At 44.0% G+C, this 16708-nt stretch overlaps 1 protein-coding gene across 1 annotated transcript in view; it reads left to right on the top strand.

The window, feature by feature from the left end:
• The window catches only part of LOC115175179 (fibronectin type III domain-containing protein 4-like), a 97817-nt gene extending 82214 nt beyond the window's left edge, over positions 1 to 15603 (top strand). The window contains exons 4-6 of the mRNA XM_029734418.1: positions 3427 to 3516; positions 12032 to 12165; positions 15519 to 15603. Coding sequence (XP_029590278.1) covers positions 3427 to 3516; positions 12032 to 12165; positions 15519 to 15560 — 266 coding nt within the window. The 3' untranslated portion in view covers positions 15561 to 15603. The remainder of the gene's footprint in view (positions 1 to 3426; positions 3517 to 12031; positions 12166 to 15518) is intronic.
• Positions 15604 to 16708: the final 1105 nt, after the last annotated feature.

Below are 16708 nucleotides of genomic sequence, written 5' to 3'. Positions count from 1 at the left end.
TTGTGCATCGGGGCCTCCCACTCTTCCTTCTATTCTGGTTACACTGTCTGTGTGGGTGGACCATTTCAGTTTGTCTGTGATGTGTACGCCGAGGAACTTAAAACTTTCCACCTTCTCCACTGCTGTCCTGTCGATGTGGATAGGAGGGTGCTCCCTCTGCTGTTTCCTGAAGTCCACGATCATCTCCTTTGTTTTGTTGACGTTGAGTGAGAGGTTGTTTTCCTGACACCACACTCCTAGTACCCTCACCTCCTCCCTGTAGGCCGTTTCGTCGTTGTTGGTAATCAAGCCCACTACTGTTGTGTCATCTGCAAACTTGATGATTGAGTTGGAGGCGTGCATGGCCATGCAGTCATGGGTGAACAGGGAGTACAAGAGGGGGCTGAGAACGCACCCTTGTGGGGCCCCAGTGTTGAGGATCAGCAAAGTGGAGATGTTGTTTCCTACCTTCACCACCTGGGGGCGGGCCGTCAGGAAGTCCAGGACCCAGTTGCACAGGGCGGGGTCGAGACCCAGGGTCTCAAGTTTAATGATGAGCTTGGAGGTTACTATGGTGTTGAATGCTGAGCTGTAGTCAATGAACAGCATTCTTACATAGGCATTCCTCTTGTCCAGATGGAATAGGGCAGTGTGCAGTGTGATGGCGATTGCATCGTCTGTGGACCTATTGGAGCGGTATGCAAATTGAAGTGGGTCTAGGGTGGCAGGTAAGGTGGAAGTGATATGATCCTTGACTAGTCTCTCAAAGCACTTCATGATGACTGAAGTGTGTGCTATGGAGCGATAGTCATTTAGTTCAGTTACCTGTGCCTTCTGGGGTACAGGAACAATGGTGGCCATCTTAAAGCATGTGGGTACAGCAGACTGGGATAGGGAGAGTTTGAATATGTCCGTAAACATACCAGCCAGCTGGTCTGTGCATGCTCTGAGGACGAAGCTTGGAATGCCGTCTGGGCCAGCAGCCTTGCGAGGGTTGACACGTTTAAATGTCTTACGTCGGCCACGGAGAAGGAGAGGGAGGGACACAGTCTTTGGCTCATCAGTGGTATTATCCTCAAAGCGGGTAAAGAAGGTGTTTAGTTTGTCTGGAAGCAAGACGTCGGTGTCCGTGACGTGGCTGGTTTTCTTTTTGTAGTCCGTGATTGTCTGTAGACCCTGCCACATATGTCTCGTGTCTGAGGCGTTGAATTGTGACTCCGCTTTGTCCCTCTACCGACATTTCTCGTTTGATTGCCTTGCGGATGGAATAACTACACTGTTTGTATTTGGCCATACTCTCAGTCATCTTTTCATGTGGTGGTTCGCACTTTCAGTTTTGCGCGAATGCTGCCATCTATCCACGGTTTCTGGTTAGGGTAGGTTTTAATAGTCACAGTGTGTACAATATCTCCAATGAACTTCTTATAAACTCACTCACAGAATCAGCGTATCATTCAATATTATTCTCTGAGGCTGCCCGGAACATTTCCCAGTCCACGTGATCAAAACAATCTTGAAGCGTGGATTCCGATTGGTCAGACCAGCGTTGAATAGTTCTTGTCACGGTACATCCTGTTTGAGTTTCTGCCTATAGGACGGGAGGAGCAAAATGGAGTTGTGGTCAGATTTGCCGAAGGGGGGGCGGAGGAGGGCCTTGTATGTATCGCAGAAGTTAGAGTAGCAGTGATCCAGTGTATTGCCTGCACGAGTGTTGTCAAGAGACTGGGCATTGGCGAGTAGTATACTCGAAAGTGGTGGGTGGTCTGCACGCCTCTGAAGTCTGACCAGGAGGCCATCTACCATTTCTGCCACGACAATGTTTTGGGTCAGCCTCTGGAATCAGATCAAATGCCCTGGGTGATGGTGCGAACAAAGGATCCGCTTCAGAGAAAATCGTATTCCTGGTCGTAATGTTGACGTCGCTCTGATATTCAGTAGTTCTTCCCGGCTGTATGCTACAGGTTAAACAATAGTTGCTATGGAAGCGTTCCACCATGCTACAGGTTAAAGAATAGTTGCTATGGAAGCGTTCCACCATGCTACAGGTTAAAGAATAGTTGCTATGGAAGCGTTCCACCATGCTACAGGTTAAAGAATAGTTGCTATGGAAGCGTTCCACCATGCTACAGGTTAAAGAATAGTTGCTATGGAAGCGTTCCACCATGCTACAGGTTAAAGAATAGTTGCTATGGAAGCGTTCCACCATGCTACAGGTTAAAGAATAGTTGCTATGGAAGCGTTCCACCATGCTACAGGTTAAAGAATAGTTGCTATGGAAGTGTTCCACCATGTTACAGGTTAAGGAATAGTTGCTATGGAAGCGTTCCACCATGCTACAGGTTAAGGAATAGTTGCTATGGAAGCGTTCCACCATGCTACAGGTTAAATAATAGTTGCTATGGAAGCGTTCCACCATGCTACAGGTTAAATAATAGTTGCTATGGAAGCGTTCCACCATGCTACAGGTTAAATAATAGTTGCTATGGAAGCGTTCCACCATGTTACAGGTTAAGGAATAGTTGCTATGGAAGCGTTCCACCATGCTACAGGTTAAATAATAGTTGCTATGGAAGCGTTCCACCATGCTACAGGTTAAAGAATAGTTGCTATGGAAGCGTTCCACCATGCTACAGGTTAAAGAATAGTTGCTATGGAAGCGTTCCACCATGCTACAGGTTAAATAATAGTTGCTATGGAAGCGTTCCACCATGCTACAGGTTAAGGAATAGTTGCTATGGAAGCGTTCCACCATGCTACAGGTGAAAGGATTGAAGAAGAAAGGGCCAGTCTGTGTTGGTATTGACTGGTACTGTCTGTTGTCTGGTACTGACTGGTACTGTCTGGTGCTGACTGTTGTCTGGTACTGACTATTGTCTGGTACTGACTGATACTGACTGGTTTCTGGTACTGACCGTTGTCTGGTACTGTCTGGTACTGACTGGTACTGACTGGTGCTGACTGCTACTGTCTGGTACTGTCTGTTGTCTGGTACTGACTGGTACTGTCTGGTACTGTCTGTTGTCTGGTACTGACTGGTACTGACTGGTGCTGACTGGTACTCTCTGTTGTCTGGTACTGACTGTTGTCTGGTACTGACTGTTGTTTGGTACTGACTGGTACTGTCTGTTGTCTGGTGCTGACTGGTACTGTCTGTTGTCTGGTACTGACTGTTGTCTGGTACTGACTGGTACTGACTGGTACTGACTGTTAGTTTTCTCTCTTGTGTATTATAGTCTTTGGCCTATGGTCTCTCTTGTGTATTATAGTCTTTAGCCTATGGTCTCTCTTGTGTATTACAGTCTTTGGCCTATGGTCTCTCTTGTGTATTACAGTCTTTAGCCTATGGTCTCTCTTGTGTATTATAGTCTTTAGCCTATGGTCTCTCTTGTGTATTATAGTCTTGGTACTGACTGATACTAGCCAGGTCTGTTGTCTCTTTTCCCACAGATGACCCTGCTGTGGAGGGAGTGGACAAGTCCCGACAGCTCCAGACTGGGGAAATGATCATCATCGTGGTAGTGCTTCTCATGTGGGCAGGTAAGGACTGGTTTTACAGGTACATACTGTCTGTACAGGTAAGGACTGGTTTTACAGGTACATACTGGTTTTACAGGTACATACTGGTTTTACAGGTAAGGACTGGTTTTACAGGTACATACTGGCAGTACAGGTAAGGACTGGTTTTACAGGTACATACTGACTGTACAGGTAAGGACTGGTTTTACAGGTACATACTGGCTGTACAGGTAAGGACTGGTTTTACAGGTACATACTGGCTGTACAGGTAAGGACTGGTTTTACAGGTACATACTGGTTTTACAGGTAAGGACTGGTTTTACAGGTACATACTGACTGTACAGGTAAGGACTGGTTTTACAGGTACATACTGGCTGTACAGGTAAGGACTGGTTTTACAGGTACATACTGGCTGTACAGGTAAGGACTGGTTTTACAGGTACATACTGGCTGTACAGGTAAGGACTGGTTTTACAGGTACATACTGGTTTTACAGGTAAGGACTGGTTTTACAGGTACATACTGACTGTACAGGTAAGGACTGGTTTTACAGGTAAGGACTGGTTTTACAGGTACATACTGACTGTACAGGTAAGGACTGGTTTTACAGGTACATACTGGCTGTACAGGTAAGGACTGGTTTTACAGGTACATACTGGCTTTACAGGTAAGGACTGGTTTTACAGGTAAGGACTGGTTTTACAGGTACATACTGGCTTTACAGGTAAGGACTGGTTTTACAGGTACATAGTGGCTTTACAGGTACGGACTGACTTTACAGGTATGGACTGGCTTTACAGGTACATACTGGCTTTACAGGTATGGACTGACTTTACAGGTAAGGACTGGCTTTACAGGTAAGGACTGGCTTTACAGGTATTGACTGGCTTTACAGGTAAGGTCTGGCTTTACAGGTACATACTGGCTTTACAGGTACGGACTGGCTTTACAGGTACATACTGGCTTTACAGGTACAGACTGGCTTTACAGGTATTGACTGGCTTTACAGGTAAGGTCTGGCTTTACAGGTACATACTGGCTTTACAGGTACAGACTGGCTTTACAGGTACATACTGGCTTTACAGGTACAGACTGGCTTTACAGGTACAGACTGGCTTTACAGGTACAGACTGGCTTTACAGGTACAGACTGGCTTTACAGGTACAGACTGGCTTTACAGGTACGGACTGGCTTTACAGGTACAGGTGTGATCATTACAGGTACAGCAGTGATCACTACAGGTACAGCAGTGATCTTAATAATTTATTAACTGTATATGTTTTACATTATTTACAGGATCATTAACGATGAGCTAGGGAGTAAGAGTTATTTACAGGATCATTAACGATGAGCTAGGGAGTACGAGTTATTTACAGGATCATTAACGATGAGCTAGGGAGTACGAGTTATTTACAGGATCATTAACGATGAGCTAGGGAGTAAGAGTTATTTACAGGATCATTAACGATGAGCTAGGGAGTAAGAGTTATTTACAGGATCATTAACGATGAGCTAGGGAGTACGAGTTATTTACAGGATCATTAATGATGAGCTAGGGAGTACGAGTTATTTACAGGATCATTAATGATGAGCTAGGGAGTACGAGTTATTTACAGGATCATTAACGATGAGCTAGGGAGTACGAGTTATTTACAGGATCATTTATGATGAGCTAGGGAGTACGAGTTATTTACAGGATCATTAACGATGAGCTAGGGAGTACGAGTTATTTACAGGATCATTAACGATGAGCTAGGGAGTACGAGTTATTTACAGGATCATTTATGATGAGCTAGGGAGTAAGAGTTATTTACAGGATCATTAACGATGAGCTAGGGAGTAGGAGTTATTTACAGGATCATTAACGATGAGCTAGGGAGTACGAGTTATTTACAGGATCATTAATGATGAGCTAGGGAGTACGAGTTATTTACAGGCTCATTAACGATGAGCTAGGGAGTAAGAGTTATTTACAGGATCATTAACGATGATCTAGGGAGTAAGAGTTATTTACAGGATCATTAACGATGAGCTAGGGAGTACGAGTTATTTACAGGATCATTAACAATGAGCTAGGAAGTACGAGTTATTTACAGGATCATTAACGATGAGCTAGGGAGTACAAGTTATTTACAGGATCACTAACGATGAGCTAGGGAGTAAGAGTTATTTACAGGATCATTAACGATGAGCTAGGGAGTACGAGTTATTTACAGGATCATTAACGATGAGCTAGGGAGTAAGAGTTATTTACAGGATCATTAACGATGAGCTAGGGAGTAAGAGTTATTTACAGGATCATTAACGATGAGCTAGGGAGTACGAGTTATTTACAGGATCATTAACGATGAGCTAGGGAGTACGAGTTATTTACAGGATCATTAACGATGAGCTAGGGAGTACGAGTTATTTACAGGATCATTAACGATGAGCTAGGGAGTAAGAGTTATTTACAGGATCATTAATGATGAGCTAGGGAGTACGAGTTATTTACAGGATCATTAACGATGAGCTAGGGAGTACGAGTTATTTACAGGATCATTAACGATGAGCTAGGGAGTACGAGTTATTTACAGGATCATTAACGATGAGCTAGGGAGTAAGACTTATTTACAGGATCATTAATGATGAGCTAGGGAGTACGAGTTATTTACAGGATCATTAACGATGAGCTAGGGAGTACGAGTTCAGATAGTGCTTCAGGTGCTGGTTTCTCTGTCAATCAATCAATCAATCAATTATTTAATCAATCAACCAATCAATGAATCAATCAAAGCACTTCAAGGTCATCTTTTGACGACAATACTAAGAGGACCATATAGGCCAAATCGGGTTTTGTTCTAATTTAAGTAAGACCACATTAACAGTATGGCTCAGTATTTCTACATATATTCCCCTCTATGATCATGTCAAATCTACCTCACACTTCTCCCACTGCTCCCAGATATTTAACCCTCCACGCTGGTAATGATTAGCCATGCCTCATGCATCTATTCTCATTGATTAGCAGTGTGACCCAATGAGACGTGGTAGGCTGGGATACCCCATGTACCTGCACGAACTGGGGCTATTTCCCAATTAGCTCTCCTTCTTCCTAAAGTATCCACTTGTTTACTTCTCTTCACTGATTTGAAAGTAAAAAAAAAAAGAAACATGGTGGTAACTCCCACTAGCCCATGCCTGTACCAATCCAATGCGTTTTCTTTTGTGCGAAGCAGTGAACGAGTGCACAGTGAGATTATTTGGAAGCACACAGGGTTTCCTACCCCAGGTACCTGGCTGTGGAAAGGGTTAATAAAAATAAACGAAGGAAGCCGAAAGAGAAGACACGAGCCTCTGAAGACAGGAGAGAAGACAGGAGCCTCTGAAGACAGGAGAGAAGACAGGAGCCTCTGAAGACAGGAGCCTCTGAAGCCTGGAGAGAAGACAGGAGCCTCTGAAGACAGGAGCCTCTGAAGACAGGAGCGAAGACAGGAGTCTCTGAAGACAGGAGAGAAGACAGGAGCCTCTGAAGACAGGAGAGAAGACAGGAGCCTCTGAAGACAGGAGAGAAGACAGGAGCCTCTGAAGACAGGAGAGAAGACAGGAGCCTCTAAAGACAGGAGCCTCTGAAGCCTGGAGAGAAGACAGGAGCCTCTGAAGACAGGAGCCTCTGAAGACAGGACCCTCTGAAGACAGGAGAGAAGACAGGAGCCTCTGAAGCCTGGAGAGAAGACAGGAGCCTCTGAAGCCTGGAGAGAAGACAGGAGTCTCTGAAGACAGGAGAGAAGACAGGAGCCTCTGAAGACAGGAGAGAAGATATAAGCCTCTGAAGACAGAAGCCTCTGAAGACAGGAGCCCCTGAAGACAGGAGAGAAGACAGGAGCCTCTGAAGACAGGAGCCTCTGAAGACAGGAGCCTCTGAAGACAGGAGCCTCTGTGATGTAAAATATAAAATGACTCTGTGCGTCCCAGATGGCACCATACCCACTATATAGAGAGCATCATATGAAGGGAATAGGGCACTATGAAGGGAATAGGGTGATATTTGAATGGAATAGGGTGCTATTTGAAGGGAATAGGGTGCTATTTGAATGGAATAGGGTGATATTTGAATGGAATAGGGTGCTATTTGAAGGGAATAGGGTGATAAGGTGATATTTGAAGGGAATAGGGTGATATTTGAAGGGAATAGGGTGATATTTGAAGGGAATAGGGTGATAAGGTGATATTTGAAGGGAATAGGGTGATATTTGAAGGGAATAGGGTGATATTTGAAGGGAATAGGGTGCTATTTGAAGGGAATAGGGTGATAAGGTGCTATATGAAGGGAATAGGGTGCTATTTGAAGGGAATAGGGTGCTATTTGAAGGGAATAGGGTGATAAGGTGCTATATGAAGGGAATAGGGTGATATTTGAAGGGAATAGGGTGCTATTTGAAGGGAATATGGTGATAGGGTGCTATATGAAGGGAATAGGGTGCTATATGAAGGGAATAGGGTGCTATTTGAAGGGAATAGGGTGATATTTGAAGGGAATAGGGTGCTATTTGAAGGGAATATGGTGATAGGGTGCTATATGAAGGGAATAGGGTGCTATTTGAAGGGAATAGGGTGATATTTGAAGGGAATAGGGTGCTATTTGAAGGGAATATGGTGATAGGGTGCTATATGAAGGGAATAGGGTGCTATATGAAGGGAATAGGGTGATATTTGAAGGGAATAGGGTGCTATTTGAAGGGAATAGGGTGCTATTTGAAGGGAATATGGTGATAGGGTGCTATTTGAAGGGAATAGGGTGATATTTGAAGGGAATAGGGTGATAAGGTGCTATATGAAGGGAATAGGGTGATATTTGAAGGGAATAGGGTGATAAGGTGATATTTGAAGGGAATAGGGTGCTATTTGAAGGGAATAGGGTGATATTTGAAGGGAATAGGGTGCTATTTGAAGGGAATATGGTGATAGGGTGCTATATGAAGGGAATAGGGTGCTATATGAAGGGAATAGGGTGATATTTGAAGGGAATAGGGTGATATTTGAAGGGAATAGGGTGATAGGGTGCTATATGAAGGGAATAGGGTGCTATTTGGGAGGCAGTAACTGTCAGTACCATCACCAACTCTACACCTCTTAGTGTATGGGGTAATGGGACGAAGGTTTACACATTCTTATTAAATAGCTTATAAATGTGTTATGAGTGCTTTGTAAACTAGCAATAGCATCGTCACACCATTGGCTTTTCTCTGGCGTAGGAAATGAACAGCTACTCTATACCCTCATAAAGAATTCAACACACAGAAGATTGAATTGAATTGCCAGTTTCTCCTGGTGATGGGTAGATAAATGGTTTGCTGACTTCACGTCATTCTCAGGATCGTCTGCTTCCTGGATATAAAAAGGCACCTCAGATTTGACTTCTGAATGGAAACCATCGGAGGGGGATTGTAGGAGGCCGTGAATTAAAGAAGAAGAAAATACCTACATGAAATTGCAATGAGAACACATTTGGTATTGCTTTATAATAGAGGCAATTTGTCAAACACTGTGTGTGTCTGAACGACAACATGGTCTAGCCTTTCCATGCTGGCTTCCAGCAGCGTTACTATAGTACCACTGTATAGGAAGGTGCATGACATTCAGCTAGCTACGTCAATCTCAGTGCTACGTATGGTCTTCGTGGTGAGATCTCTGTGTCCCTGCCCTTAACATATGATAAGCACTATTAAATACCCTAATATATACACAGCATTATATATACACTATTATATATACATTATTACATAAACTATTATATATATACACTATTATATATACTATTATATGTACACTAGTATATGCCCTATTATATATACACTACTATATACCCTATTATATATACACTACTATATACCCTATTATATATACACTACTATATACCCTATTATATATACACTTCTATATACCCTATTATATATACACTACTATATACCCTATTATATATACACTACTATATACACTATTATATATACACTACTATATACCCTATTATATATACACTACTATATACCCTATTATATATACACTACTATATACCCTATTATATATACACTACTATATACACTATTATATATACACTTCTATATACCCTATTATATATACACTACTATATACCCTATTATATATACACTACTATATACCCTATTATATATACACTACTATATACACTATTATATATACACTTCTATATACCCTATTATATATACACTACTATATACCCTATTATATATACACTACTATATACCCTATTATATATACACTACTATATACCCTATTATATACACAATTATATACCCTATTATATATACACTACTATATACCCTATTATATATACACTACTATATACCCTATTATATATACACTTTTATATACACTATTATATACCCTATTATATATACACTACTATATACCCTATTATATATACACTTTTATATACACTATTATATACCCTATTATATATACACTACTATATACACTATTATATATACACTATTATATACCCTATTATATATACACTATTATATACCCTATTATATATACTATTATATACCCAATTATATATACTATTATATATAGTATTATATACACTATTATATACACTATTATATATACTATTATATATACACTACTATATATACTGTTATATACACTCACAGCTTCTGTACCATTCTCATCCAGGGAACCTAACAGGCAGATCAACCAGCTAACATTCTCATCCAGGGAACCTAACAGGCAGATCAACCCAGCTAACATTCTCATCCAGGGAACCTAACAGGCAGATCAACCAGCTAACATTCTCATCCAGGGAACCTAACAGGCAGATCAACCCAGCTAACATTCTCATCCAGGGAACCTAACAGGCAGATCAACCCAGCTAACATTCTCATCCAGGGAACCTAACAGGCTGATCAACCAGCTAACATTCTCATCCAGGGAACCTAACAGGCAGATCAACCCAGCTAACATTCTCATCCAGGGAACCTAACAGGCAGATCAACCAGCTAACATTCTCATCCAGGGAACCTAACAGGCAGATCAACCCAGCTAACATTCTCATCCAGGGAAACAAACAGGCAGATCAACCAGCTAACATTCTCATCCAGGGAAACAAACAGGCAGATCAACCAGCTACCATTCTCATCCAGGACCTGCTTATCATCTGACCGCAAGGTTCTACAGAGGGTAGTGCGTTCGGCCCAGTACATCACTGGGACCGACCTCCCTGCCAGGCGGTGTCTGAGGAAGGCACTAAAAAATTATCAATGACTCCAGCCACCCAAGTTGTAGACTGATATCTCTGCTACCGCACAGCAAGTGGTACCGGAGGGCCAAGTCTGGGACAAACAGCACCCTGAACAGCTTCTACCTCCATTCCATAAGACTGCTAAATAGTTACATAGTAAATCAATGGCTACCTGGAGAATCTGCATTGACCCCCCCCCCCCCAACTCTTTTGACTCATCACATACGCTGCTGTTACTGTTTATTATCTATCCTGTTGCCTAGTTACTTTATACCTACCTACTACGTCAATTACATTACCCCAGCACATCAACTCAGTACTGGTACCACGTGTATATAGCCAAGATATCGTTACTCATTGTATATTTATTCCTTGTGTTCTTTTTCTATAATTTTTCCGTTTTTCTCTCTGCATTGTTGGGAAAGGCTCGTAAGCATTTCACTGTTAGTCTACTCCTTTTGTTTTACGAAAAACATGAGAAATACAATTTGATTTGATTTAGAAGAGTCCCAGATTTAAAATGGAATTTTGGGAACGTTTTCCAGAATTTTGCAACCCTTTACGACCACCTCTCAGGCAATGAGCATCAGTCTACGGATGGTTCTTGTCACGTCCTGACCAGTAAAAGGGGTTATTTGTCATTGTAGTTTGGTCAGGGCGTGGCAGGGGGTGTTTGTTTTGTGTGTTTTGGGGTTTTTGGGTTATGTTCTATGTTAGTCTATTTCTATGTTTATTCTAGGTTGTCTATGTCTAGGTTGGAAGTGTTTGGGATTGGTCTCTAATTGGAGGCAGCTGTATCTCGTTTGCCTCTGATTAGAGACCATATTTAAGTAGGTTTTTTTTTCTCATTGTGGTTGTGGGTGGTTATTTTCTGTTTAGTGTTTCGTGTACCTGACAGTACTGTTTGGCTGTCGTTTTTTTTCTTGTTTTGTTTAGTGTTCTAAATAAAGTTAATTATGAGCATTCAACCCGCTGCGCCTTGGTCTACTCCCTTCGACGGCCATTACAGTTCTGAATACACTATCGATGCAATATACTAATCTTCCCCCTGCTGAAAAATAAAGACACCACCATCAACTCCACCATTGTGATCACCACCATACACTCCCTGGGTAATGAGACAGCTACCTTTTCAACATGCTTCTACTACCCCAGGTTACAATAACAGGAAGTGATGACAGGCCTGTGAGTGACAATGACAGTATGTTAATCCCCATCTCTCTTGTCTAACCCCCCCACCACCCACCCCTCCCTTCCCTTCCCCCTCCCCCGCAGCTGTAATCGCCTTGTTCTGTCGGCAGTATGACATCATCAAGGACAACGACTCCAGCTCCGGTAAAGACAAGGTTAAGCCGTCGTCGTTGGCGAGCACGCCAGAACACTGCTCCGGAGGACTGCTACGGAGCAAGGTACATAGATGAATGACTGAATCGATGGAAAGAGAGAGAGAGAGAGAGAGAGAGAGATGTATGGATGAATGAATGAACTCCGAAGCGGAGGAGTACCACGGAGCAAGGTGGTCATGGTAGACCATGGGACACAGTTTGTAGATTGTAGTCAACATATAAGCCAATAAGTCAAGTACGTATCACACCCTATAGTAAGCAATCACTTCATGTGCTACATTTAGCACCACATCGTCTACCTGTTGATGTATTCATGTATCTACATCATATGAATACAGAAGCAGTGCAAAAGCTAAGCTACAACATCTGCAGGCACTCTGTATCTCCTCTCTCTGCACTTGACACTTGAACTGTTTCCACATTGTGCTGGGCTGAATGGCTGCTGCTGAACCCATCTCACCCACAGACCTTATTTCCCAGAGTCCACTTGGAGCACTGTGACCACTATATACCACCAGTTACTGTTGTTGTGACCCTCTCAGTAACCTCTATAGTGGTGTCCATTTCTGTTGCTGCCCTCTCAGTAACCTCTATAGTGGTGTCCATTTCTGTTGCTGCCCTCTCAGTAACCTCTATAGTGGTGTCCATTTCTGTTGTGACCCTCTCAGTAACCTCTATAGTGGTGTCCATTTCTGTTGCTGCCCTCTCAGTAACCTCTATAGTGGTGTCCATTTCTGTTGCTGCCCTCTCAGTAACCTCTATAGTGGTGTCCATTTCTGTTGCTGCCCTCTCAGTAACCTCTATAGTGGTGTCCATTTCTGTTGCTGCCCTCTCAGTAACCTCTATAGTGGTGTCCACACCTGTTTAGGAGAGCTGCTGGCTAGCAGAGTAGAACACCTGTTTAGGAGAGGTGCTGGCTAGCAGAGTAGAACACCTGTTTAGGAGAGGTGCTGGCTAGCTGAGTAGAACACCTGTTTAGGAGAGGTGCTGGCTAGCAGAGTAGAACACCTGTTTAGGAGAGGTGCTGGCTAGCGGAGTAGAACACCTGTTTAGGAGAGGTGCTGGCTAGCAGAGTAGAACACCTGTTTAGGAGAGGTGCTGGCTAGCAGAGTAGAACACTTGGAAAAGAAAACGAGAGCCTCACACACTAGGAGCTCAGATGGAATAATTTAATTACCAAATAACCAACGTTTTCGACAGACAACCTGTCTTCATCAGGGTATAATAACAAACACTGCGGGTGACTACTTTATATAGTGTCAAAGGACACACACAGGTGTCTGTGGTGATGGCTGGGTGTGGCCTTATATCATTGGTTAATTCTCAGATATAAAAATAACATACAGATAGCATGAATGGATAGCATACGATCATAGATCAAATTTGGCTACGTAGGCCTACAAACATTTACAATGAACAGCAAAATCACAATAACCCCAAGAATGGCTTCAGATCAAAGTCTACGTTGAGACCGAAGGGAGCAAGGGTCTCTTCCTCTAACAGGACTGGTAACAGGTGATGTCTCAGTCCTCTTCCTCTAACAGGACTGGTAACAGGTGATGCCTCAGTCCTCTTCCTCTAACAGGACTGGTAACAGGTGATGTCTCAGTCCTCTTCCTCTAACAGGACTGGTAACAGGTGATGTCTCAGTCCTCTTCCTCTAACAGGACTGGTAACAGGTGATGTCTCAGTCCTCTTCCTCTAACAGGACTGGTAACAGATGTCTCAGTCCTCTTCCTCTAACAGGACTGGTAACAGGTGTCTCAGTCCTCTTCCTCTAACAGGACTGGTAACAGGTGATGTCTCAGTCCTCTTCCTCTAACAGGACTGGTAACAGGTGATGCCTCAGTCCTCTAACAGGACTGGTAACAGGTGATGTCTCAGTCCTCTTCCTCTAACAGGACTGGTAACAGATGATGTCTCAGTCCTCTTCCTCTAACAGGACTGGTAACAGGAGATGCCTCAGTCCTCTTCCTCTAACAGGACTGGTAACAGGTGATGCCTCAGTCCTCTTCCTCTAACAGGACTGGTAACAGGTGATGCCTCAGTCCTCTTCCTCTAACAGGACTGGTAACAGGTGATGTCTCAGTCCTCTAACAGGACTGGTAACAGGTGATGTCTCAGTCCTCTTCCTCTAACAGGACTGGTAAGAGATGATGTCTCAGTCCTCTTCCTCTAACAGGACTGGTAACAGGTGATGTCTCAGTCCTCTTCCTCTAACAGGACTGGTAACAGGTGATGTCTCAGTCCTCTAACAGGACTGGTAACAGGTGATGTCTCAGTCCTCTTCCTCTAACAGGACTGGTAAGAGATGATGTCTCAGTCCTCTTCCTCTAACAGGACTGGTAACAGGTGATGTCTCAGTCCTCTTCCTCTAACAGGACTGGTAACAGGTGATGTCTCAGTCCTCTAACAGGACTGGTAACAGGTGATGTCTCAGTCCTCTAACAGGACTGGTAACAGATGATGTCTCAGTCCTCTTCCTCTAACAGGACTGGTAACAGATGGTGTCTCAGTCCTCTTCCTCTAACAGGACTGGTAACAGGTGATGTCTCAGTCCTCTTCCTCTAACAGGACTGGTAACAGATGATGTCTCAGTCCTCTTCCTCTAACAGGACTGGTAAGAGATGATGTCTCAGTCCTCTTCCTCTAACAGGACTGGTAACAGGTGATGTCTCAGTCCTCTTCCTCTAACAGGACTGGTAACAGGTGATGTCTCAGTCCTCTAACAGGACTGGTAACAGGTGATGTCTCAGTCCTCTAACAGGACTGGTAACAGGTGATGTCTCAGTCCTCTTCCTCTAACAGGACTGGTAACAGGTGATGTCTCAGTCCTCTTCCTCTAACAGGACTGGTAACAGATGATGTCTCAGTCCTCTTCCTCTAACAGGACTGGTAACAGGTGATGTCTCAGTCCTCTAACAGGACTGGTAACAGGTGATGTCTCAGTCCTCTAACAGGACTGGTAACAGATGATGTCTCAGTCCTCTTCCTCTAACAGGACTGGTAACAGGTGATGTCTCAGTCCTCTAACAGGACTGGTAACAGGTGATGTCTCAGTCCTCTAACAGGACTGGTAACAGATGATGTCTCAGTCCTCTTCCTCTAACAGGACTGGTAACAGGTGATGTCTCAGTCCTCTAACAGGACTGGTAACAGGTGATGTCTCAGTCCTCTAACAGGACTGGTAACAGGTGATGTCTCAGTCCTCTAACAGGACTGGTAACAGATGATGTCTCAGTCCTCTTCCTCTAACAGGACTGGTAACAGATGATGTCTCAGTCCTCTTCCTCTAACAGGACTGGTAACAGATGATGCCTCAGAGGAACTCTTCCTCTGACAGGACAGGATAGAGCTGCTTAAAAGAGGTTAACAACAGTCACATGTATCTATTTCTCTCTCCCTATCTATTGCAGTTTCATCCATCGCTACAATCTATCAACATCATGGAGGTTTGATGGGAAAAGTGAAGAAGTCAACTTCCTCCTTCTCCTCCTCCTCATTCCTCCTTTCCTTCTCTCCTCCTCATCCCTCCTTTCCTTCTCTCCTCCTCCTCATTCCTCCTTTCCTTCTCTCCTCCTCATCCCTCCTTTCCTTCTCTCCTCCTCCTCATTCCTCCTTTCCTTCTCTCCTCCTCCTCATTCCTCCTTTCCTTCTCTCCTCCTCCTCATTCCTCCTTTCCTTCTCTCCTCCTCCTCATCCCTCCTTTCCTTCTCTCCTCCTCCTCATTCCTCCTTTCCTTCTCTCCTCCTCCTCATCCCTCCTTTCCTTCTCTCCTCCTCCTCATCCCTCCTTTCCTTCTCTCCTCCTCATCCCTCCTTTCCTTCTCTCCTCCTCATTCCTCCTTTCCTTCTCTCCTCCTCCTCATCCCTCCTTTTCTTCTCTCCTCCTCATTCCTCCTTTCCTTCTCTCCTCCTCCTCATTCCTCCTTTCCTTCTATCCTCCTCCTCATCCCTCCTTTCCTTCTCTCCTCCTCATCCCTCCTTTCCTTCTCTCCTCCTCATCCCTCCTTTCCTTCTCTCCTCCTCATTCCTCCTTTCCTTCTCTCCTCCTCCTCATCCCTCCTTTTCTTCTCTCCTCCTCATTCCTCCTTTCCTTCTCTCCTCCTCCTCATTCCTCCTTTCCTTCTATCCTCCTCCTCATCCCTCCTTTTCTTCTCTCCTCCTCCTCATTCCTCCTTTCCTTCTCTCCTCCTCCTCATCCCTCCTTTTCTTCTCTCCTCCTCATTCCTCCTTTCCTTCTCTCCTCCTCATTCCTCCTTTTCTTCTCCTCCTCCTCATCCCTCCTTTCCTTCTCTCCTCCTCCTCATTCCTCCTTTCCTTCTCTCCTCCTCCTCATTCCTCCTTTCCTTCTCTCCTCCTCCTCATCCCTCCTTTCCTTCTCTCCTCCTCATTCCTCCTTTTCTTCTCCTCCTCCTCATTCCTCCTTTCCTTCTCTCCTCCTCCTCATCCCTCCTTTCCTTCTCTCCTCCTCCTCATCCCTCCTTTTCTTCTCTCCTCCTCATTCCTCCTTTCCTTCTCTCCTCCTCCTCATTCCTCCTTTCCTTCTATCCTCCTCCTCATCCCTCCTTTCCTTCTCTCCTCCTCCTCATTCCTCCTTTCCTTCT

Source organism: Salmo trutta, chromosome 35, assembly GCF_901001165.1.
Source record: "Salmo trutta chromosome 35, fSalTru1.1, whole genome shotgun sequence".
Taxonomy (NCBI): domain Eukaryota; kingdom Metazoa; phylum Chordata; class Actinopteri; order Salmoniformes; family Salmonidae; genus Salmo; species Salmo trutta.
Note: the sequence above shows the minus strand (reverse complement) of the source record. Positions and strands in the feature narration are given on the sequence as shown.